Source organism: Anolis sagrei, chromosome 2 (genome assembly GCF_037176765.1).
Source record: "Anolis sagrei isolate rAnoSag1 chromosome 2, rAnoSag1.mat, whole genome shotgun sequence".
NCBI classification, from domain to species: domain Eukaryota; kingdom Metazoa; phylum Chordata; class Lepidosauria; order Squamata; family Dactyloidae; genus Anolis; species Anolis sagrei.
This window is the reverse complement of record NC_090022.1, coordinates 69,817,845-69,843,568: the sequence shown is the minus strand read 5'-3', so window position 1 is coordinate 69,843,568 and position 25,724 is coordinate 69,817,845. Positions and strand designations below refer to the sequence as shown.

The 25,724-nt window shown below is 38.6% G+C and overlaps 1 protein-coding gene across 1 annotated transcript in view; it reads right to left on the bottom strand.

Moving 5' to 3' along the window:
* The window catches only part of DNAH1 (dynein axonemal heavy chain 1), a 185,706-nt gene that overhangs the window by 116,179 nt on the left and 43,803 nt on the right, over positions 1-25,724 (bottom strand). Inside the window, exons 15-25 of the mRNA XM_060765847.2 lie at positions 24,131-24,250; positions 21,289-21,371; positions 19,083-19,224; positions 17,542-17,697; positions 16,296-16,494; positions 14,786-15,039; positions 13,477-13,689; positions 7,641-7,805; positions 5,875-5,996; positions 4,758-4,863; positions 645-824 (exon numbers count right to left, since the gene is read on the bottom strand). Coding sequence (XP_060621830.2) covers positions 645-824; positions 4,758-4,863; positions 5,875-5,996; positions 7,641-7,805; positions 13,477-13,689; positions 14,786-15,039; positions 16,296-16,494; positions 17,542-17,697; positions 19,083-19,224; positions 21,289-21,371; positions 24,131-24,250 — 1,740 coding nt within the window. The remainder of the gene's footprint in view (positions 1-644; positions 825-4,757; positions 4,864-5,874; positions 5,997-7,640; positions 7,806-13,476; positions 13,690-14,785; positions 15,040-16,295; positions 16,495-17,541; positions 17,698-19,082; positions 19,225-21,288; positions 21,372-24,130; positions 24,251-25,724) is intronic.

Sequence of the window (25,724 nt, the reverse complement as noted above, 5' to 3'; positions counted from 1 at the left end):
ACCTCATTAGTTCTGGTCCACAGAATAGTTACTGTCTCCCACTTTTCCTGGTTTTCTAATTTGACTGAAATGCTCTTCTGCCATTTGTAAGCAAAATTAAGATTAAGGACATAGAGGGACATTCTTGATGTCTCTGTGGCTGAAGCCTGCCACACCCTAAAAATAAAAGATACTAGCACAAGACCTGCTCACCACTGCACCAGGGTTATGATGGTAAGAAATAAAGTGGTATGGGACAGAGGTTTAATAAACTGGAAAGAAAGGTTTAATATTCATTAGATTGTCTAAATTTCATTGCTTTGATTTATTCAACCATAACCCATTTCAGGCTATCTGCTATGGCTTCCCTTTGGATTACTTTTGGTACCCCCCCCCCCTTTGCACAGAACATTTGAAAAATTATTAAAGAAGCTACAAATAAAGCATGTAACACTACAAGGCAGAAATAATGCCACAATCATGTGTGCTACTGAGATCCTAGTACACTGTTGAAAAGTCAGAAGGTTAAATAAATGGCACTCTGGTAATCGGTCAAGTAGCAATAATTAGCAGTTCTTCAGATGAAATATCCCTCCAAACATTATACTGAATAAGTTATACTGAATAACTTGCATTTCCCACATTGAACTAGCCAAAATACTTACATGTGGATAAACCTTGATTGCCCTTTCAATGTTGTCTCGCACACTAGCCTTCATTATCTTCTCAACTTCCAGCAGCCAGTCTTCCACATTTCCCGTGGGATAAATAGAACGAACAAGTTTTACTTCTTCCCCTTCTGCGGAATACATGTGTGTAATCTTGAGATCTTCCTGAAAGAGCAACTAGTGACAGGAAGCACAGCATGAGATGCCAAGTAGCAGGCATATAGCCGGGGGGGGGGGGGGGGGGGGTTGAGGGGCTTCAGCCCCTCCCCCCAGAATTCTCATGGTGGTTCGCGAAAAGGCCTTCCTGGTGCATTATTTAAACTGTTACGTTTATTCATATCATGATCTGATCACCATGCTCAATATATCCCATATGCATGGGGGTATTGGGGTAACAATACAAAAGGTTTGCTAGGGTAGACCCTCTTTCACTCAGACTCAGCCCCCCCCGCCACCCGAATCAAAATCCTGGCTACGGGCCTGCCAAGTAGGAAATTATTGGGGTTTTTTCATCCTCATTTTAGCACATCCTCTGTCTTAATGGGTCAAGAACAAAAAAATTAAACAATTTTTTATAAAAAAAATGCTCTGCAAATATCCCTAAAAAGATTCCCTAGATAGTTATTCAGACACAAAGGATATGAAACACACAATATAACGACAACATTCATATTACAAATCCCCCGCACACACACATATATGAATTACAATTCAGTATACAAATTATTTGCAAGTCAAAACAAATTTTGCTGTGTCAATAGTGAAAGATACTGGACTATAATTTGAGGCCTCTGAAATTAATAGACAAAAGCAACCCTAATTGTATTGTTACATTTATTTTGTGTGTATGATTCATTTTACAATTGCCTCGAACATAGTAAATATAGTAAATAAAGTAACAATACTCAAAAACAGGGGAATTCCAGACAAGAAACAATCAGGGCCAGCTAATCACCTCCCAACAAAGGATTCCCCCAGACAATAAGAAGCCAAACCTGGAAACAGAGCAGGGAACGAGGCCCTAAGATCCACCACACTTGACTGTGAAAAATAATCATTTTTTATTGAAGAAAAATGGTTACAAAATAAAGGAAAAATGCAAGTCAAAAGCCACAGCAAAATCAGCAAACATGAATTTAAATGGACAAAACAAAACCCAAAGCCACACTGTAAAATACTGGAACCTGTTAGCAATCCACTAACCGTGCTTGATATCCTAGAAATCTTTCAAGACCATGGCCAGGGAAACGATGCCTGAACTGAGAAAGTCAGCCCGGCGGAAGGCACTTAAAGCCGAAAAATTGGTTCCGTGAACCGGCCCTCTGCTTTGAAGCCATTGTTTGTATTTCTTTTAATCAGGAAGACCTACGCAAGCTGAGTGATTTACTTCTGTCTTGCCAAATCTGGCCCCTTCTGTTCTCATTAAAGTTACCAGGTGCAGAAGGGAGTGAAAGGTCATGGCTTCCCTCTGAAACATGAACACTGGTACTTTCATTTTCAAAATCTACAGAAGTTCCTTCCTCACTAATTTCAGGAATATTGGCATTTTCCAAACCTACAGAAGTTTCTTCCTCACTAATTTCAGGAGCATTGGCATCAAGAGGTACATTTTCATTAGCATCAGTAATTATATTTTCATTAGCATCAGGAGGAACAAACAGAGAATCAGGGTCAAGTTCAAACTCAGGCTGAACCCCAACACAAGGTGGCCAATTGAAACATTCACACCTATTTAAAACAGACAAGAGTTCTTTCTCTCACCTGGGACATTCCACATATATTGTTGTTGTTGTTCATTCGTTCAGTTGTCTCCGACTCTTCGTGACCTTATGGACCAGCCTACGCCAGAGCTCCCTGTCGGCTGTTACCACCCCCAGCTCCCTCAAGGTCAGTCCAGTCACTTCAAGGATGCCATCCATCCATCTTGCCCTTGGTCGGCCCCTCTTCCTTTTGCCTTCCACTTTCCCCAGCATAATTGTCTTCTCTAGGCTTTCCTGTCTCCTCATGATGTGGCCAAAGTACTTCAACTTTGTCTCTAGTATCTTCCCCTCCAGTGAGCAGTCGGGCTTTATTTCCTGGAGGATGGACTGGTTGGATCTTCTCGCAGTCCAAGGCACTCTCAGCACTTTCCTCCAACACCACAGTTCAAAAGCATCTATCTTCCTTCGCTCAGCCTTCCCTAAGGTCCAGCTCTCACATCCGTAGGTTACTACAGGGAATACCATGGCTTTGACTAGGCGGATTTTTGTTGCCAGTCTGATGTCTCTACTCTTCACTATTTTATCGAGACTGGACATTGCTCTCCTCCCAAGAAGTAAGCGTCTTCTGATTTCCTGGCTACAGTCTGCATCTGCAGTAATCTTTGCACCTAGAAATACAAAGTCTGTCACGGCCTCCACATTTTCTCCCTCTATTTTCCAGTTGTCAATCATTCTTGTTGCCATAATCTTAGTTTTTTTGACGTTTAGCTGCAACCCGGCTTTTGCGCTTTCTTCTTTCGCCTTGATTAGAAGGCTCCTCAGCTCCTCCTCGCTTTCGGCCATCAGAGTGGTGTCATCTGCATATCTGAGGTTGTTAATGTTTCTTCCAGCAATTTTCACCCCAGCTTTGCATTCATCCAGCCCCGCACATCGCATGATGTGTTCTGCATACAAGTTAAAAAGGTTGGGTGAGAGTATGCAGCCTTGCCGTACGCCTTTCCCAATCTTGAACCAGTCTGTTGTTCCGTGGTCAGTTCTGACTGTTGCTACTTGGTCCTTGTACAGATTCCTCAGGAGAGAGACAAGGTGGCTTGGTATGCCCATCCCACCAAGAACTTGCCACAATTTATTATGATCCACACAGTCAAAGGCTTTAGAATAGTCAATGAAGCAAAAGTAGATGTTTTTCTGAAACTCCCTGCCTTTCTCCATTATCCAGCGGATATTGGCAATCTGGTCTCTCGTTCCTCTGCCTTTTCTAAACCCAGCTTGAACATCTGGCAACTCTCGCTCCATATATTGCTGGAGTCTTCCTTGCAGGATCTTGAGCATTACCTTACTGGCATGAGAAATAAGGGCCACTGTACGGAAGTTTGAGCAGTCTTTCACATTTCCCTTTTTTGGTATGGGGATATAAGTTGATTTTTTCCAGTCTGATGGCCATTCTTGTGTTTTCCATATTTGCTGGCAAATGGCATGCATCACCTTGACAGCATCATCTTTTAAGATTTTAAACAGTTCAGCTGGGATCCCATCATCTCTTGCTGCCTTGTTGTTAGCAATGCTTCTTAAGGCCCATTCAACCTCACTCCTCAGGATGTCTGGTATATATATATAAAACCCCTTTTCCTAGTTTCCAACAGACCTCACAACCTCTGAGGATGCCTGCCATAGGTGCAGGTGAAACATCAGGACAAAATGCTTCTGGAACATGGCCATACATCCTGGAAAACTCACCACAAACCATAGAAAGTTTATAAATTGCCATAATTGTGTGGTCACTTACTACTGAGAAGTGATCATACAATAAGTCCTCCACTTTTGCAGGGATTACAGGTGCAGAACACATGTGAAAGTGGAAAAACAGTAAATAAAAACCCTATTTTTTTTTAGCCTGAGATAACACCTATCTAAGGATCTGTAGATCCTCCTGTATGACACTGTGGTCAATGTCTGCTAGAAGTTGATCACAAAGTAACACTGGAAAATGTAGAGATTCCTAGAGAGAATATGTTAATCGAATCTGCAAAAATTATGGAGAGAACTATATATATCTTGATAGTGTTACTATTGGAAGCACAGAGACAGTATTGCAAGCATGTGGCCCTGAAGTAGACTCTGTTCATGCAAAGCAAAGCTGGACATCTAATGATAATGATTTGCAAATTCCAAGAGGCTTTGCCAATAGAGCCAATGTTGAGGAATGACAGGAGTTGCAATGCAATAAACTTAGATAGGCTTGCATGATCCTTGTCCCAATGTAAAGTCAGAGATCTCAATTTCTTGTTCATTTGAATCACAATCATGCTAACACCATAAAAACAGTACCCTGTGACTCACACTTTTTCTGACTTTCAATAAAACAAGTAGGATCTTCCACATCCCACAAGGATAAATGATGGTTATTTACCCGTGCAATATTCTCAAAGCATTTGCGAAGATGGGGCTGCACAGCTGTAGGGTCCTTAGTCTGAGACAGTATTTCTAACAGCTCATCATCAGAAAGGAAGTAGAATCTGGAAAGAGAGAAAGCTCCTGATTTGTCCCTGTTCTTTATTTTTGGAACTAGGAACAGTAATACAACATGTTGAAAACTAGCCTTAAAGCAGGTGGATGAACCACCACATCCACTGATTTTGGGCAGTTTGGAAGCTCCAGAGAACCATAGCACACCATCATGTCTTTTTTGTATGTGGATGCTCTGAAGAAACGTCGTATCATTCCTGGTTGACTTTAGGGATATGTGGGGGAGGGCAGATGAATTCTTGCTGTTTTAGTCCTCCAAAACAGCATATTTCATCATTCCAGACTATTTCAACTGTTGGGGCTTTTAATTAAAACCCCCTTTTTGGCTGAATATTTGGCCAAAGATTTGGTGGGAATTGGGGAGCCAGTGAGATGTCAGGAAATGCACTAGATACTCTAATGGCCACATATGAAGAAACTTTGCAATTCCCATCCTTGCTTTAAAGCTTTCACCATCCTCCCGAACAAGCATTTTAAATGCCAAACAGAATACAGCATTTTAATGGTCTTGAAACAAAGAACTAAACCCACATGCTATCACTTCCTTGTCTATTCTTTTCCTCCTACTCTTGATATGCTTTTCTCGAATACTGCAGGGAGGAATGACGTGCTCAGATTAGTCCCATTCCTAAAATTCTAGTAAGGATATTATTAATTACCTTGTTGATAAAATTGGGATAGAACAAAATAAAATAAAATATGTTAGTGCAAACATACATACCAACATTTGTCAGATATGTGTATGTGTGTGTGTGTATATAAACATGCATATATAAACACATGCATATATACATATACATATATATATATACACACACACACACATATGTATGAATAAAACAATGTCCTGCCTTGGTTGCCATGTTAGGATGAAGGTAACATATACATGTTGTATGTGTGTGTTTATAGCTATCCAACTACATATGAGAATGAGAGGAATCTTCTGCACTTTCTCTTCTGAGGCAGGAAGTATATCAAAGTACATGACATCATGGAAATACCTTGGGAATGCTCCTCTCTTAGTCTCCAAGTATTCGCTCAGGCCTTTCTGCACCAAGTCCAGCAGTTTATTACATTCCCGCAGCTTTTCCAGCAGCCTGGGATCTGGACATACGTTAATCACCTGGAACAGAACAGCCAATACTTATCTATGCTGACACATGAACTGATTACTCTCAGAAACATACATGACTCAGGACCTTTTCACACTGCCATATAACCCAGAATATTAAGGCAGAAAATCCCACAATGTCGCAATCGCTGTTGGTGGGGACGAGGGATAGGGCCTTTTCTGTGGTTGCCCCCCAACTTTGGAACACCCTCCCCAAAGACATCAGATTAGCACCCACATTGGCAGGCTTTAGGAAGAGTTTGAAGACCTGGCTGTTCCGATGTGCCTTCCCGGAATAGGAAACTTCAGCACTATGTCCCAGAAGCAGTTTATTAGAGTTTTAAGATCCTCTGCACATTGCACATGCCCTGAAATCCAACATGCCGCCTATCACACCCAGCACTTTTTAATCTGTACCCACTACTTGGCCTGGCCTTGATTTTACTGTGTTTATGGTGTAATGTTTTGTTGATATTGCTTTATGTTTTTGATTTGCTTTGAGTTGTATTGTTTTATGTTGTTGTTATGTTGAGGCCTCGGCCTTTGTAAGCCGCATCGAGTCCTTCGGGAGATGCTAGCGGGGGTACAAATAAAGTTTAATAATAATAATAATAATAATAATAATAATAATAATAATATCTTCTTTGAACTGGGTTATCTGAGTTCACACTGTCATATGTTCCAGTTCAAAGCAGAAAATGTGGGATTTCATTCAGCTGTGTGGAAGGGGCCTCAGACAGAGTAACCTTTAAAATTGGAATTAAGTTTTGCATTTTGAAGCTAATTTCAAACAAGCATTGGTAATAAGACTCTTGGCATTATGCTCTGAAACAAACTGGTTAGTGCAAATATAAAGCAAGGTAGCACTGTATTATCAAAATAATACAGTTCAGAGCACTAGTTATTATAGTGAGGATTACTATCCAAATATTAGCTTCAGTCTACAGCAAGGGTTAGAATTTGCAGACCTGGCATTGATTTCAGAAAGCCATTGTGCTAAGTGTAGACTTCTGGAAGAGAGAACTATTCCATCATTGGCAGCCCGTTACACAAGGGAAAAATTAAAAAAGGAGAGTGAGAGAATTTAACAAAGGAACAAAATAGGGGGAAGGAAGAGATGGCCCTGACCATTTTGGATGTGGTTCATCCCGCTACCACTCTCCTACTCTCTCATTTAATCTGGTCCATCAGAGGGATGAGATTGTAAACCTCTTTTAGAGTCTTATCATACCTTGAAAACTAATATTAACACAGTTTACCAAAACCAAACATCACAACAAATTCTGGCAGTTGTGGGGAAGAGGAAATGGAATGTCAGAAGCATGAGCACAATCTGTTCTGGTATAAGGCGAAACAAGGAAAGCATTAAATTCCATATTTTATTATAAGATTCATTTTCCTCCCATATAAACATCTCTAGAAATGGGGTACACTTTAAAATCACAGGATGTGTGTGTGTGTGGGTTGGTGGTACTGAAATTAGTGTACATCATACAATCAATTAGAACTAGTTGAGATGGATATCCAAATCTAATAAATGTATAACTAAAATGCTCAGATAAAAATGTTATCAGCTATAACTGTTTTAAATCCTCAGATGAACCAATATATGCAGTTTTGGATAACATCAGTACACACAAATAGGTATAACACCACCTCTCTGTTCTCTTCGGCATGCTGCATGATCTTTCTCCATGTCCTCTCCATAGTTTGGTAGCGTTTGCTTTCCACTGGCAACTGTCTGTTAATGTCTTCTGAGCTAAAAATGGGCTCAAGATATAGCCATGAACGCTGACAAGTCAGCCATTCCTCCAAGACATCCTGGGAAGGCACACCAAGTAAAACAATCAGCTCAGTTATTCGTGTTTGGGGCTCAGACTTAAGATAGCATGAGCAGAAAATTGGCAAAGGACATATAAGTATCAGAAACAACCGAACAGAAGGATTTTCTTTACAAAAGGAGCTGTGAAATAGTACTCAAGCTATAATCCACTGGTTTCATAGAAAATATCCCTGTGAGAGAATGAAAAGAGAAAAGAGAAAAGGAAAGCAAGCTGAAACTTTTGAGGCAAGTCCAGATATTTTATAATACAAATGTTATTGTTCCTATCCAACGGCCACCATAATCCAAAAATAAAGGAAGCACAAAATATATGCAGAAATAAGAGACAAATGGGCTACAAACAATGACTTCAAACACTTTCCCTATGGACTGCAAAAATTGAAAATTGAAACAGTACTTGCTAGGCTTGTTACAAAAAAAAATAATCAAAAGAGTGACATATACTTCTATAATGTTAATTATCAATTGTCTTGTATATCATGGATTCAAATTTTCTCAATTGTCCTAGAAAATTTTGAACTCTCTCCATGAAATAATCAATCCCCTGCCAAAAGTATCGGGTCTAGGTTTGGCCTGTTGGCAAGGTGCTGGAAAATGCTAGAAAGAAATCTACCCAACTGGGACATCTTAATAGATAACTCTGCATTTTTTAAGAAACAAAGCTTTTGCACATCTGCTTCAGTGTTCTACAGAACCTCCTCAGTGATCTGCAGAATTGTAAGGGGAAAGAGCCACATCTTGCAGCATTAAACATTTCCATTCACTATATACCAAACAGAATAAAACTGAAATGCATTTTAAAGATGTATGATGGAAATAATGTAGAAAAAGGTGCAAAACACAGAAAATAGAAAATAAGATACTGTATTTCATTGCATAATAGCTACCATTGCATATTAGTCTTTTTGGGGAAGGCAAGAACCTAGTTTTGCTATTCCTCACATAATAGTTGCACCCTTAGTTCACTCACCCGAGCGAGTGAACTAAGGGTGTGACTGCTGTTTTGGCACTGGATGCCGAGTCAAGCCCCACAGTAACTGGGAAAGAGTCACACCTCCTCCCTCTGTTTGCCTTCTTTGCCTTTTGTTGCTGTAGGGTTGGGACTGACTGGAAGCCCTTCTTTGCTTTGTTTGAGGGTGTAGTTGTGAGGGCAGGTGAAGTTTCATGTGTCCACGCAACTGCTCCCTTTGAAGGCAAGTGCTCCCTTTGAGTACAGCACGTCACCCCCTGTGACTGCACCCTCAAAGGGACCACTATTACGCAGTGAAGGAAGCCCCTCAAATGGGGCATTTTTTCACCGTGTGATGGTCACCATAGCATACTACTCACACATACACCCCAAATTTGGGGGGGGGGGGGCTGTGACTATTATGCAATGAAATATGGTATTTTTCTTCTACTGTATATTTATGCCAACTCTCCAACTCCTTAATAATTATTTTAATATGTCTAGCTTTCAGTGGTGTCAATACTTTCAGGAGCTGAATACATAAATATCAAAGTTTGTAGCTGTAATGCTGGGGTTTGGCTACATTTAGTTATGTTCTTTGAATCCCTACAAAATCAAGACTTCATTAAATTCTTCTAAAGTGCTTGCAATACTAGTGACAACCATCATGCTTTTATAGTTGCAGCCTACTTTTGTACAAGACATTCAAAGTGATGTTTTAAATTGAATTTCTGAATCTACTCCATTGGGAAAAGCTTTGGAACAACAATGCTTATACTGTGATTCAGTATCAATCTGGAAATTTTAGAGATGTGCTGCTTGGTAATAGCTAAGTGTAATAGGATTTATATGACAACGGGGACAGTCAAGAGGTGCTAATGATACTACACTTGATCTTCACCAAAAGGCAAAGAAGTAATAATCCAGACACCAGAGATAACAGGATACTTATAAATCCATTCAAAATTCAAATATACTGAAGCATCCAAACTTAGTGAAGAATGTATTCTTTATGTTGTTGTTCATTCGTTCAGTCGTTTCCGACTCTTTGTGATCTCCTGGATCAACCCATGCCAGAGCTCCCTGTCAGCTGTCACCACCCCCAGCTCCTTCAAAGTCAAGCCAGTCACTTCAAGGATGCCATCCATCCATCTTGCCCTTGGTTGGCCCCTCTTCCTTTTTCCATCCATTTTCCCCAGCATAATTGCCTTCTCTAAGCTTTCCTTTCTTCTCATGATGTGGCCAAAGTACTTCATCTTTGCCTCTACTATCCTTTCCTCCAATGAGCAGTCGGGCTTTATTTTCTGAAGTATGGACTGGTTGGATCTTCTCGTGGTCCAAGGCACTCTCAGAACTTTCCTCTAACACCACAATTCAAAAGCATCTATCTTCCTTCGCTCAGCCTATATCTTATATATTATAAGATCTTATATATCTTATATGATCATCACATATTCTTTATACAATGGTCATAACTAAAAAAAATGGAAGCATACTTACACTTGTATAGTTTAAGAAGGAAGAAACATAATTATGACTATTGTGAATTGCACAATTAGATTGATTGGAGAAAGAATGAAGCAGTAGATCTTCTAAAGCCCTATTAGTTTGTACCAGTATAGGTAGATTAACGTATTTCATTTCTGTCAGACATTTTTTTTCCATTTTGTTTATGAGGGGTGGAATGAGAAAGTTACTTTGTGACAGCTCTGGGCTGACACAGAACATATCTTCCCAAGTCCTAGGGCCTCAGCATCCAATTAAAGTGCTTTGGATTCAGCAAGGATCTGCTTCTGCTCTATTCATATCGCTCAAGCATCCATTTCTGGAACTTCTCTTGCCCTGGGACTGAGAACACCACATCTGTTATAACTTATATGTATTTAAGTCACAGTGAGCAAGAGTCTATGGATCATTATTGCCCTCTTCTGGACCTTGGAAAGTTATTTTGAAGGTGCCAATTTACCTGGGCTCAGTGTTGCACTGTTTCTTTTTGTTATGTATTGCAAGGTCTAAAACTGAAATTTTTGCTATCAGAAACAAATATGCCCTTCTCTGGCATCCAGTTAATACTGAACACGTGTAAAAGAAATTCCCTTCAGGTCAGAGGTGCAGAGAGTATGGTTCTACATATGTTCTTGGGCTACAATTTCCCAAGCAAACCGTGAAATCATGGGAGTCCAGCAACATTTAGAGGTTAACATATTCCCCACCCCTGTTTCTGGTCAAGAATTGATAGCTCTAGAAATAGGATGGCATTCCATTTTCAAGAATTAATGGAAAACTGTGAACCAACTTTCCACAGTGTCACTGAAAATGAACTTCACCAGAGCTTATTATTCAAGAAGAGTAACACTTCTTACTTAGCTAGGGCTAAACATGGAACAGAACCCAGATCCAGCCCGCATTAAATTAGTTAACGGTCCAGCTGATACAACTGCACAATGTTCTCTATGAACAGTTAGAGTAATTACTTGACGAATGCCTCTGATGTTTGTTTGTTTATTTATTTTTAAAATAAACACTTTTTGAAGTGTTGTGACTTTGGTTCAAAACACCACTTCCCCAGTGCCTGATTAAAGATGTTCGGAGCTCTTCTAAGCTCATTGGTACTGGCAGGCATACAATATCTCTCCGAGTCAGGCTGGAGGTTAAGAAATTACTTTGCTCTCTGCTCTTCAGATTTCGTGGGCAGACAGGTGTGTAATTAAGTGTCTTCTTCAAAGCAGGCAGCCCTGAGACTTCTGTGGATGGTCAAGAAGCCATACAGAAAAATACTTTCTGAGCCTGAAGTAAAGGGCATCTCAGTCCTAGACATCCACCTTGGTTCATATGCTACATTCTAACATAATGGGAACTGCAACTTAACTCTTTCTCTTCTTATATTGTCACTTGTGGCTAGGAATCAACCATTATTCAACCTACAGGTAACAATATTTTAGCACTTTAAGATGGTTACACTACTTACTGTCTAAGCCCATCATAACCTTTGCTGTGCTTTCTTGATATGCCTAATACACTAAGATTATTATTTTAAAAACAAATGTATTATAATACCTGAAATTCTATAGGTAGAGTTGTCGATCTGGGTTAAAAAAATTCTCAGCATACCTAAAACATCACCACCCCCAATGTCTTGAATAAAAGGAGGAAAACCAAGCACAACCACACATTCAAAGCACACATTGCTACATCACTGCAGGCATGTCACCTGATTCCTTATGATCTTAGGTTTCATCCCTTTGTCAAACTGAGGTTATCAGGCCATATAGTGAAGACTCTGGGCCAAGTATATAAGGATGGCTTCTGACCATAAATAAAGCAAAAGAAAGATAAAATAATAGCCAGCTCTACCAGTGCTTTGTCAAAGTGCTTCACTGATCAAAGCAATATACTAATATACTATATCACTGTGAAGGATACACACATATGCATTCCCCTATTCATAAAAGCGCTGTTTGAATACCTTAGCTCTAGTCCAGAAACATTAACTTTGGGAATGCAGTGCAATAGACAAACACAGAATTATGTAAGTTTGAAATATGGAATGGCTTAGATGAAGCTATTGGAAAGTGAGATTCACAAGAAGAATCATAGAGTTGGAAGAGACCTCATGGGCCATATAGCCCAACCTCCTGCCAAGAAGCACGAAAAAGACATTGGTTATTATTTGTTTTAATAGGTTTTGTATTGTATTGATTTTATATTGATTTTATAATGCTGTTTTAAATGTTTTAATTGTATATTGTGGATTGTTATGTCATCAAATTGCTGCCAATTTGTAAGCCGCCTTGAGTCGCCTTCGGGCTTGAGAAAGGCGGGATAGAAATATCGTAAATAATAAATAAATGTGTCACCTTTCAATTACTTTAGAAGGTCTTTTTATTCCAGTGAGGTCCCAAATATCAGACCCACCAGGATAAAAACAGAATTTAAAAATGATCTCCACACAGCAAGAGTTTTATGTGGATTTTATATGACAGCATGCTCTGTTAATTCCTAAGTTGCTTCAGTCTTAGTTGACTTAACTTTGACTTGGAATGAGAAGGCATGAAAGCTCCCCCTAACATACTTTTAGATGTCCTCACATTTAAAGTAATTTGATGACAGATCGAATGCCCTAACACATGACTCTATTCTAGTTGGACTAGTTTGGCCTTGAATGACTTCTAAGCCTATGAGTGAAACTTACAAAATGAGACCTTTCAAGGGGAAGTTATGCAGCAGTGTGACTAATATACAGAAGACTGTATTTCTTAACAAATATATTATATTCCAAGTATAAAGTTTTCACAGGATGAAAGTTTCTCTTTAATTTACTGAAGGAAGTCAAGCCTGACAGCTATCCAGACTCATTAAATTCTGCTCCAAAGCGTTGTGGAAGTTATAATGTGTACACAGAGCTCCTGCGTCAATACAGCTTGATTTTTCAGCATTGAATTGGGGGAATATATCCAGAGCTATCTATAACAGCAGTGACTTACATATGAGTAGGGTGGTGAATCTACTCAGAGTTTTAGTCTGAACTTTAAACAATCTATCCAAGGTACTAAACAGTACAGCTTAAAGGAGCTCAATAAACTGTACTGTTTGGATGAAAACCTGAAGTGGATTTACAGGATGCCCCTGTTCCCCAGTACAGTATCAGAAGAATTTTTGAATATTTTCTCTGTTAATTCCAGTTTCATGAACATTTCTACCTGGGTCATCTTCAGCTTATTTTCCCATGTGTTTATCCTATCCTCAAATGGCTTTTTGAATGGTGAAAATGACATGCTTTGGGTCATAACAATGTGATCATCCAGAAGTTGAGAAGCTTCATCAGGGCTTTTTAGAATGAAGGTTTCTGTTGCTTTATAGGGAATTAAGTTAAAGAGGATAGATTCCCATTCATGCTCCATCTTATCCAAGGCCTAGGAAATGGGAAAAAATAAACCTCATTGAACATGCATTGCATAACAATTATTGCAGAAAATATGACAGAGAATGAAACATTAATAGAGATAACGATACTCGTAATAGACTGTAACCATTGGAGAAAAGAATAAAACATTAGGAAATTGATATTTCTTTCTGCCATAAAACCTGCTTGGATGAGGTAGCCAAATGGATTGAATGCTCAGATATGTAAGATTACCCACATCTTCCAATCTCACCCAAGCCCCAGCATTGAGGGGAGGTCTATTTGGTGACCTCCAGTGAGTGGAGGCCAATGTAATTTCCCAACACATATGAGGGTCTGCAGGGAGGGCAGGGACCATGGCTAGACTTATTTAAGGTGGTTACACCCACCTACCCTCTTCTTTCATTGTTGCTTCATCACCCCACCTCTGTCAAAGTGTACTTAGGGGTCATTTTGGGACTGGATAAGAATTTCCTCTCTCTAAGCAGGGTTTTTCCCTGCCTAGCCTTCACTGTTTAACTTCTTTTGGGGCCATGTGACTTCAGGATGAAATTCTAGGATCAGCTTTCCTAATGGGCTGCCATAAGTGCAACTTGATGGAATCGTGTTTCTTCTCAGGCAACTCAGGTGCTTTCACCCAGGGAAGCTGGGGAGGGGGTCTGGCTTATCCTGTATCAAGTTGCTCCCCCATGTCACATTATAATACACTTCAGGAAGAAAATTTAAATTTGTTGTTCATTCGTTCAGTCATTTTCGACTCTTCGTGACCTCATGGACCAGCCCATGCCAGAGATCCCTGTCGGCCGTCACCTCCCCCAGCTCCTTCAAAGTCAAGCCAGTCACTTCAAGGATGTTTAATTTTAAACAGGTAATATTAAATAATTTTTCCATTAGTTATCACATACTGTTCTGTGGTCCCCTTATTTTGTTGGTTGGCCAGCCATTTATTATTCCCAGTCAACCAATACTTTTGATGGAAATGTAGTACCTAGTAAATGCTAAAACTCTTGTTGTGAAGAACAGCCATATAAGACACAAACATACGTGCACATACATAATCTAATAGCTGAAATGGCAAGGAAAATCAGATAGAATGTTCTCCTCACATGCTCAATTGAATACTCCTTCCCTGCAATCTCTGCTACTTTAGATATGCTCTCAATGTGGTCCTGAAGCTTCATATCCAGACAGCGTGCAAATGTCAAGTTAGCCTTGGGTTTCACATTGATTTTGATCTCCTCTGATAGCATCTCCCAATGACGGTTGCGCATTCCAGGATTACGCAGACCTTGAATCAGGGGTATGTAGGGTCTGAATTCCTCAATCTTGCCACGGATTTCCACAGCCACATCTTGGCATGCTTTAATGAATGTTAAAATGTAAAATTAAGGATGGTTCCAGCAATATCACTACAGAATACAATATAACCAGGCGCATAGTAAACAGGCAAACAAGGATATTCAGTGTATTGAAGGAAAGAGAACTTCTGAATGCAACATGGTATTATCCAAAAGGAAATTCTGGGAAGTGACTTGCCTATTCGTTCCTTATTTTAATCAATCATTTTATCTATACCCTGCCTTTCTCCACAAAATTGAGACATAAGGCGGCTCCTGGGACTCAAGGCCACTTATCTGCATATTTGAATCAAAGTTAAATCTATGTGTTCTGAGTCAAATGTACATATTCCCACCTAGATTACAGCTATGAGAAAGGCAGTGGCTTTGCAAAGGGCAAGAGACATCTATTTCTAAATGGCTAGGGCCCCCTGGTGGTGCAGTGGGTTAAACCGCTGAGCTGCTGAACTTGCTGACTGAAAGGTTGGTGGTTCGAATCCAGGGAGCGGGGTGAGCTCCCACTGTTAGGCCCAGCTTCTGCCAACCTAGCAGTTTAAAAACATGCAAATGTGAGTAGATCAATAGGTACCAATTCTGCAGGAAGTTAATGGTGCTCCAAGCAGTCATGCTGGCCACATGACCTTGGAGGTGTCTACGGACAACACCGGATCTTTGGCTTAAAAATGGAGATTAGCACCACCCCCCAGAGTCGAACACGACTAGACTTGATGTCAGAAAAAATCTTTACCTTTTCACAATGTAGCAAACTGCAATGCATAGCCTCGAGTTGCTCTTGAAATGGAGGAATAACACTCCAGCATTGCCATTGACAAGATTAGAACATTATGATATATGAAAGCCAAGTTTTTGAAGAATGACTCTATTATACAAGTGTGTATTTTTAATCCTCTTCCTCTAAATGATTAACCTTTCCTCATACATATTCCTTCAACTCCTCCTCTGTTAAGCTGATTCATTGCCGCATTTTGAACAGAATTCATTGTTTAGTGCAAAACATAAGCCAAAAAAGGAAACCAAATCCCACACTACAGAATATTTTACAACATAAGAAGATAGCTTTAGAGAAAGTTTGCAGTTCTGGTATACAGGCCAACACTTTTTCATTGCTGTTTGTAGTTCTTTGAAACTGGCTTTGCAGAGCTGTTATGTCACAATATCTTTGACAAGGGAATAAATGCTACAAGAAAAAGTGAATGAGTTCTGTCTTGCATCATTTCAGAAAAAATAAGCAACCAAACAGTTCAAGCCCTGCTATTACCTGGAATATCCTTGAATTGTTTCACACACTTGTGCATCGTTTTAAAGGATTCATTGACATTCTTCTCTAGTTGCTCTGCATCAATTGCGGATAAGGGATCATGCATCCAGCTCTCAGCCCAACGAAGCCAGTCTGATGCTGTAGTCCAGAGGTCATAAAAGGGCTGGAAGTCCTTCACCATCCTGTTCAACTTATCATACTAGAGAAACAAAACAAAACAACCCTCACACAATTATTAATGGTTGATGTGCTTGCGATAGCTTTCATTAGTGGGCTAACATTAATCTTAGGGTTTGTTGCTTCAGAGACTTGAACCAATTGACTTCTTGGCTCCTGTTTTCTATCACTCAGCTACGCCCAGCTCCCAATATCCAAATACATCAGTAAAATTGATTGTTACAGCATCGTGGGGAAAAGGTGGTCAACAGATATTATTGAACTACAATTTCTATGAGCCACAGCCGGTGATGAAAAATGTCATTCAGCTACATCTGGAGGGCCACATGATTCTATTCATGGTTTATACAGATGCAGCTGGCCTCATAACCCACTCTCCTACTCATTGTAAGCCATACTTCTTACAACCAAAACTGAATGTCTGAAATGAAAATAAAGTGAAAACACACTAACCAAGAAGAGAATATTGCATATGTAACAACTGAAGAGAAACCTAGTTCATGATTATACTAATGAGGGATCAAATTACAGAAGAAAAATAAAGGAATGCAATGGAAACAGGGGGCTTTGGGGGCATTGATTAGAATAATATGGATTAGATAGGGTTAAGAAAAATATTGATGTAGCAGAGAATTAAAGATTTTAATACTACACATGATGTTTTAGGGTTGACCCAATACTACACATGATGTTTTAAGGTTGAAGACCATCATAGGACCTTCCCATTTATTGCTGAGTTATTGAGCTGTTTCTCATTTCCGAACTGGGGGCCAAGCCAGCAATACAGTCTGTGACTATTGCTCTATTAACATTTTGAGATTTCTGTAATATAAATCACATATCCTGGCTATTTTCAAATGAATTCACCAGCATAATGTCCAACTGGCACAGAGATGAAATCAGTGGAATAGAAAATATACTTGTTTACTGATTTATACTAGGTCTAATACAGATAAGAAACATCATGAAACTGTAAAGCAAAGCTGGCAATAGGCGGTAAATTACTGCCATCAATTTACAGAATCATGCAAAGAAGGATAATGATGATGCAAAAGAGTTTGGTACTTACATTAGTCACTGGTGTGCCAAAAATTCGCTCCCTATTGTTGTAGAGTAGTGCCATTTGCTGGGAATCTTTCAATTGTTTCCTGATTCTCCTTGCTTCATTGGCTATTTCATGGGCACGGTTAATATCTGAGTGTGCAGAAAAGCCAGCCACAGCAAGCTGTGAAAAAAAAGGCACAATGTGTGAGGAGGTATACTTTATAAGACATACACATAGGATTAGAAATATGTTTGTGAAATATTTTAATGTAATGGTTGTACATCTATGACAGATTCCTGTGAATATCTAGTTTCATATTGCTATGGTCATAGGTTTCTTTCTTACAAAAATGGAAAATTCCCCTCTCAGATATGATTAAACTTGCTCAGTAATAAAGACAATGATTAACGTGATTAATGAAGAATTAAATGCATCAATAATCCCTTTCTCCCCAGGTTCAATGGATAATGGCACCACTAACACGGTAGGTAAGAAATTCTTGAGAGAGGCATTTCATATTCTTTAATTTTAATTTAGGAGACTCACACTATTATGAAAACAAGAATTCCTGCTGCTATATTCCCATAATACTTGCCCAACCTATATTGGAAATAAAAATGTGATTGTGAAGGTCTCCAATGCTTCTTTCTCCAAATACTGCCTGAACTTTCTATTGAACTGGGAAAGGTGATGCAAAATATTTTAAAAGTTTAATCTAACCTTCAGGGATATGGAAATAAATGTAAAAGCACAATTCTGATGTGAAACACATTCTCAGAAAATCTACACTTCAAGTAGAAAAATTAGGTATCGACAGCTAGTCCTGGTAAAATGGAATTTTTTAAAACTTGTCTTCTTTTTCAGAAAGTTGGACGTAACTTATTGGATATGGAATGCTAGGCATAATAGAAGTAGCCTTCCCCAAGCTGGTACCTTCCTAAAGTCTGGTGTACAGCAAAAAGGTTGGCTTATCTTTTGAGTGTACATCTCAACTTTCTTGCAATATGGACCCAAAGCAGATGGAATATAATATCATATTTTGTAATATTTAAAGAAAATGTATCCCAAGGATGCCTTCAATTTCCTTGTACTTTTTCTTATGAATTATTTACTTTTGTGTCATTTTAAAAAGTTGGTTTTGACACGTTTCTTTCACAAAGGTGCCACATCTCCCTCCTCCTGTGCCAGAGAATTCTAAATATTTATTTATTTACTCCCAGAGAATTCTAAATATTTATTTATTTACGGCATTTATATCCCATCCTATCTCACCTCCACAGAGGGACTCAGGCTGGCTAACAACCCGCACAGCATAGTGTCCACAATAAGAAAAACATAAATATGCATAATATAATAAAAACAATATAAAAATATTTAAATAACATCACTTGAAAGCTTATACTGGAAACAGATTGAGATTTGACCATCTCTTAAGTATAAGAAGCTGCAGCAACATCCCGTTTTATCATATAATTCCATGAGTTCCGGATGCTTACACTAATTTTAGTTCTTCCCATCTAATTCTAAGATGCAGAGAAAGATTTAAATGCTAGATATCTCTGTACCTGCAGGCCATCCAGACGTTCCAAGAAGTTGGTTTGATCCATGAGTTGAATTTTACGGAACCTATCCTCATCTTCAATGTGCTGCTGCCGTATCTGTTCAATCTGTGAGGTGAGCTTGAAAGGCCAGCCGCTTGCAGCCCACCTGGGAATATGAAGAGACTCACACAAATGTTTCACAGAAATTAAATTATAATACTAAATGTAAGTAAAAAAAAATGTGGAATAAAAGCGGAATGAGATAGCAAATTTCCAAATTTCCTGTTTCTAAATCCTACCCCATCCTACAGTGTAGGTAATGGCTTATAAACTTATAAACAGGATACAAACTTATCTTAACCATAACAAAATAGTTTAACAAAACGGGCCATTAGTTGTTATTTGTCTCTTAACTTAAAGTGACTCGAGGAACCTCCTTGGCCTCTGGCCATCAACAGACCTGCCCAGGTCTTGTAAACCTAGGGCCATCTGGACTGTAGATTACTTCTTTTCCTACTACCTTCCATTTCACCAAACATTATAATGGTTTCCTATTAATCTTGTTGTCTCATGATTAATAGACAGTTGCATCTGTCAAGTAGGAAAATTAGGTACCACCTTAAAGTGTGGGGAGGCTAAATTAACTAATTTATGAGGCCATAAAAAAAACTCCAGCAAAGCACTACAGCAAAAAAGCATGCAGGGAATGTGGAAGTATGTTTTGTTCTCCATACCTCTTATCTTTATTGCCTTTCTCTTAATCTGCTCCTGTGTGTTTACACCCTTCTTTAAACAATGCACCCAGAACTGAATGCACTGCTCTAGATTAAGCCTGACCACTGCAAAATATTTCCTTCAACTTGGAAACAATGGTTCTGTTAATGCAGGCTAAAATACCATTTGGCTTCTTTGCTGCAGAATCACACTGCTGGCTCATGCTCAATTTAGTTCTGTTGAGCCATGTGTCTCCCATGCTATATATGTGCATTTAGTTTATATGGTCTAAATGTATAATTTTGCACTTGTCTCTATTGAATTTTGTTTCATTAACATCAGCCTATTTTCTAGTTTATCTGAGTTCTTTTGAATTCTGTTTGTATCTTTCAATGTCTTAACAAACTCTTCCAGTCTTGTGTCATCTGCAGATTTAATAAGGATTGTCTCCACCCTGTCACCTGTCATTCATAAGAATATTCCTGGCTACAGATAGTCCCTTTCTGTATTCTTCCCAGACAATGTCCTTGCTTTGAACAAGAGTTCTTGTGGGTTGTTGTCAAGCAGGCTTAGTAGCATGTATCTGTTCTTTACATTGTCTTTAAATTCTACAAGGACAAAATTGTCATCACAATTGTCTATCAAACAAAAAAAATCAAGGATCTAATGAAAAATGGTATTTGTCTATAATGCATACTATGACAGATGACTTCTTGGGTGAAATCAGTACGTAAAGGCATAGTTCTGGTGCCGCAGTAGCACAAAATCTAAATATAAGTAGTGTTTCCTGCATGTAAATATTACTCTCCAATCACTTTCAGATCTCCCTCATGTGCCTTCTCATGTGCCTCACCCTTGCCCCATATCTCTCTTCCTCTCTCCTTCCTCCTAATCCATCCTATTTCCTTCACATTACCTACTGACCTTTTGGAAGATGGAAAAAAACAATCTTTGATAAATATCATAGTAAGGTGTATATTGGATGGGTTAATCGGGATTCAGAACATCTGTGTCAAGTTCTAGCCCCAATGTTCAACCCTGAGAAGGACATTTTACCCTTCACCAGTCTTTCTTAACCATGTCAACACTGTGGGTCAGGGACTCTATTTCCTTATAAGCATATGTCTTATAGATTGAGTGCCTGACTTATTACATTACAAATCAACTGTGAAATTCTGGCAATGCCTGACAGCCAGCAGATACCCTTGAGCAATTCTCACATTTTTGTGAGCCCTGTACACCTGCCTACTCAGCGGCCATTAAATTCATTGTTTCTCCCAGAAAAACAAGACAAAATAAAAGCTCTCAGTTTTCAAAAAGTTCAGAAACTACATGGGTGCCTCACCACCACCACGGTTTCTGAATTTGAATAAGGTAGTTCAGTGGGCATCTTCTCTGGCTGCCTGAAGAGATTTGCTGAAGCCCTCTGATGTGTAAATAAAGCCCTGAGGCAGAAAATATGGTAACTGAAGCCAAAGGTCTTGCTCTGACTGCAGGGGAAATGCCTTGTGCTTACTTATCATTGAAGTCATCTTGAGTCAAATTGTAAAGGAATTCCTCCATGACTTCATAGTCTTCCATGACCTTACTTATCAGCTCCTAAACAGTGGCAGAGACAGAGGGGAAAAGAAGCAGTCAGGTAGGCTTTATTTCCATGACAAACATTTCATTCCATGCCTATTAGTGTTTGAGAACAGTTGAATTCTGGTAAAATGAAAAGGAAGAAAGAATTCTACCGCATAGTTCTTGGATTATAATAACACTGGGAATCCAGCAGGTCCAAGGAATGTCAAGAAACATTGCTTCATACTTGAGGCAAAACACAGTTCTTCAGGACCTGCAAGGTCCTTTAGGACATTACAAATGTGCATTTTGTTAATCTGAACATGCTCTACCAATACTGCTCTGGTTAATGCAATACAATATTACACTGGCATGAGATCAAGAAAAGTACGGCAATCGCCGAGGATGCCTGCCATAGATGTGGGCGAAACGTCAGGAGAGAATGCTTCTGGAACATGGCCATATAGCCCGGAAAACTCACAGTCACCCACTGCAAATGTTAATAAGCAGTTTATCAATATGTTAATATTCAGTGCCCAAAATAAGGACTAAGTCCAAAGTGAGAAGCAATTCCAAAAACAGACAGCTTTGTTCAATTTTTTTTCTCTGCACCTGAATTGGTACTTAGGCAGCCAAATCCATATGCCTACCCACATACTGCATTGCAGCTGTTTGGAAAATATCTTGATAAATTTTTTGCAATGCTTTAGAATTTGCTTCTCAGAGATTTGTAGACATTATATGCATGAATAGCTCACATCTGTGACACCTGTCATAGTTTCTAAAAAGTCTATATCCCCTCAATAAAAATGGAAAAGGGACTTGGCAACATCTGTTCGCATTTACTATTTAAATAACATTTTCTCATTCCATCTTACTCTTATATGTAAATGACAGCATGTGCCTATCCACCAACAGAAACTGATTCGTTCGCACAAACTTGGATTTGCTATTGTAAAACCACCAAAGATGTATGTATGTATATGTAGAAACACACACACACAGAATGCAGATACAACTGTGCAATCTTGCCTATTATCCATTATTGTCTAGTGATATGATCCTAATTTCCTGGGATTTATTGCTCTATCAATCTATCTATTATCTAACTATCTATTACTGAATTTATATACAAAACTCTTCATTTTAAAAAAATAAATGGTGAATAAATAAAAGAAGAGACACAAAATGCAAATATAAATGGCTGAGAAATTAATCAAATCCAACAAAAATCAAGTTAATATGTACTCAACTGACTAGTAATCAAACAAAAGACTAAAAGACTAGGTTTATGTACATTTATCTGACATTGGTCTAAGAACTCCAAATACTGGATTCACAAATCTTTTGTGTTTTATTGATTCTCTTTTGTGGGTTAGTAAAGCAACAGACACAGGTATGATAAATATTTGGAAAAGCTGTGTATTTATGAATACCTGAATGATCAGGCTATCACCTCTTAACTCAGGGCCCTTTCCATACAGCTATATAACTCCGAATATCAAGGCAGACAATCCACAATATCTGCTTTGAACTGGGTTATCAGAGTCTACACTGCCATATAATCCAGTTCAATGTGAATTTTATACAGCTGTGTGGAAGGGGCCTCAGAGACAGACTCTGTTACTTTTAAAGTAGGGAAACCATACACTGAAAACCAAAAAAGGGGACATTTATCAATAGATTACTTCATACTACAGATTGCTAGGGCGACTCTGACTTTAAATGGTACTACTATATAATGTGTTATGATTGCGATAAGAAATGTTCCTAACCTTCATTATATGTAAATAGCAACAATTTTAAACATTTATTTAGTGATACTTAAAAGTATCAACCAAAATACAGACATAAATTTTAGTTCTAAAACGGTAAGACCATGTTCAGGGAAAAAAGAGAAAATACAATAATTCTTATTTAAGGGCTACATAGTATAGACAGAAGTCTTTATCCACTACAGTAGCAATTGAGCTGACTATCCAAAAATCACAGAATCATAAGAGTTGGAAAGGATCACAAGGACCAAGTAATCCAACTTCTTGCCATGTAGCAATACACAACTAAAAACTATGGAAAGATGCCCATTCAAATTTTATTTAAAGACCTCCAAAGATGGAGAGTTCAATACCCTCCAAGGCAGTCAATTCCTCTGTTTACCAATTCTTACAGTAAAAAAAAACCCTTCCTGATTTGCTGTAATCTCCTTTCATGTCATTTTAATCCATTGGTTTGTATTCTAGTCACTGAAGCAGTAGAAAAAAGTTTGTTCTACGGTACACAGAAAAGTACTTAGAATATGCACTGATTTCAATGGCAAGTTAAGCATTTGCTTTCTTCCATCCAGTACAATCAGTTTTAGATTTCAAATGCCATTGAATAATAATTTATTTTGGTAGACGTGGCAAAGTGATCAGTTGCTAATATTATTATACATGCAGAATGTCTTACTTCTTAAGAAGACATTATTCTCGTAACCAGAGTAGATAAAAGCATGACCCTATCACAATGTATCTGAAGGTCAGTCTTAATTAGATATGGCTCTGACTCTCTGATGTTCAAGTAAAAGGAATATCTCATCAGGCATACAGACTGACTGTTTCTGTTCAGTGGGCAGATATTTATATATCTGACATTATGTGTAAAGCACTGAATATTAGGTCTTTAAGTAAAGAGGGGTTTTTAAATGGCTTCTTTCGTAGAAAGTTTAGCTAATAGGAAAATCAAGCTCAGTATGTTTGGCATTTTCCTCATGGCCTCACAGTCATGCTCCCACAGCAGCCAAACTTTCCATTTACCTCCTGAGCTTTCTGCTTCTCAGGAATTCCTTTCATCCACTCACGCAGCTCAGCCAGCTCCTCAATGCTGTTTGGTTTTTCATAAATCTTTCGGCTGATAGCTTTGAAGGCTTCGCAGATCTGCAGGGAAAAAAGTGATGAAGGTGTGAATGTCAAGACCGAAACAAACAGTTCAGTCAGCGGAAGCAAAAAAGAAATACCATATGTTCAACAACACTGAAATTGAGACTGAAGTATCTATTCCAAGGAACATGTTACTGTTACCTTCAAGGGTAGCTACAATCCTCCCTGCATCCTCATGGGAAAATTAATCTAGGAAAATATATAAAAGGGCCTACTCATGTTTTATGCTGCCCTAAGACTATCTCCACTAACAATCAGACAAGTGGATATGAAGCAAAGGAACTCTAATCACATCAATATTATATCATGTGTTTTCTTCTAACCACAAGCTAAGTATCCCTTATCCAAAATGGGACCAGAGGTATACTGGATTTATTTATCTTTTTGGAATACCTGTATTTGCACATATGTAGATAATGAGATATATTGGAGTTGGGACCCAAATCTAAACACAGAATTTATTTCAGTTTTATATACACATAGCCTGAATGTAATTGTATGCAATATTTTAAATAATTTTGTGCATGAAAGAAAGCTTGCATACTCTGAACCATCAGAAAATAAAGATGTCATAATCTCAGTCATCCATGTGGAAAATTTTACATTTTAAAGTATTGTGGGTTTCAAAATTCCAAACAAGAGATTTTAATGTGTATTATTATGGGAAGCTGGGAAAAATACGATATAAAGGAACCTGAGCATTCCTTGAAATATGTAGCTAGGGTTTTAGATCTTGAAACTGTGGTGTAGAACTTCATTTCAAGTGAGTAAACTTACCTTCACTATTACAAAGGGTTTAGGAATTGACTAAAATAAGAATAGCATGCCATACTAGATGTGTTTTGCAGGAAAAGACTGCAAAATAATTTTGCTCATGAATATGTTTAGGAATGGAAAAAGGATGATTAACAGTTATTTCAGTCTGATACTTCTACTCCACTAACTCTTTGGCATAGAACTATTTGATTTAATTGGCTATTCTTTCTCACACCAGAATTATTCTGGTGGTTTTATTGACCATATGAGGCATATTTTGGGGGCAAACTCGTGGATTTTGGCATGACCCATCAATAGGCCAAAGGTACAACCATGTGGTTCATTAGGAGGTAGGCAAAAGTCAATAAATGAGGAGTGTCCTGAGATATCATAGGGGGTAGGGTGGAGTGTTCAGCCAAATGATGAGCAAAGAAATGCCAATGGCACTGAAAAATATTAAGTTCAAAAAGCTGGTGTGATCTCATCTTTTGATTGCCTGCTCTAGCACAACTTCGCACACACACCCTCGGTTGACACAGTCCCTCCTCCTCCTCAACCTCTCTACGAAAGCAAGCAGACAAGCTGAAGAAGGCAGTTGAAAGATGAGATTTCAGCAGGTTCTTCAGTCACAGCAGTAGTAAGAGAATCAAACTGAATGGTCAATTTTGGGGTCAATTTTTTGCACACACTTTTCAACTTATACATAAGCATATAC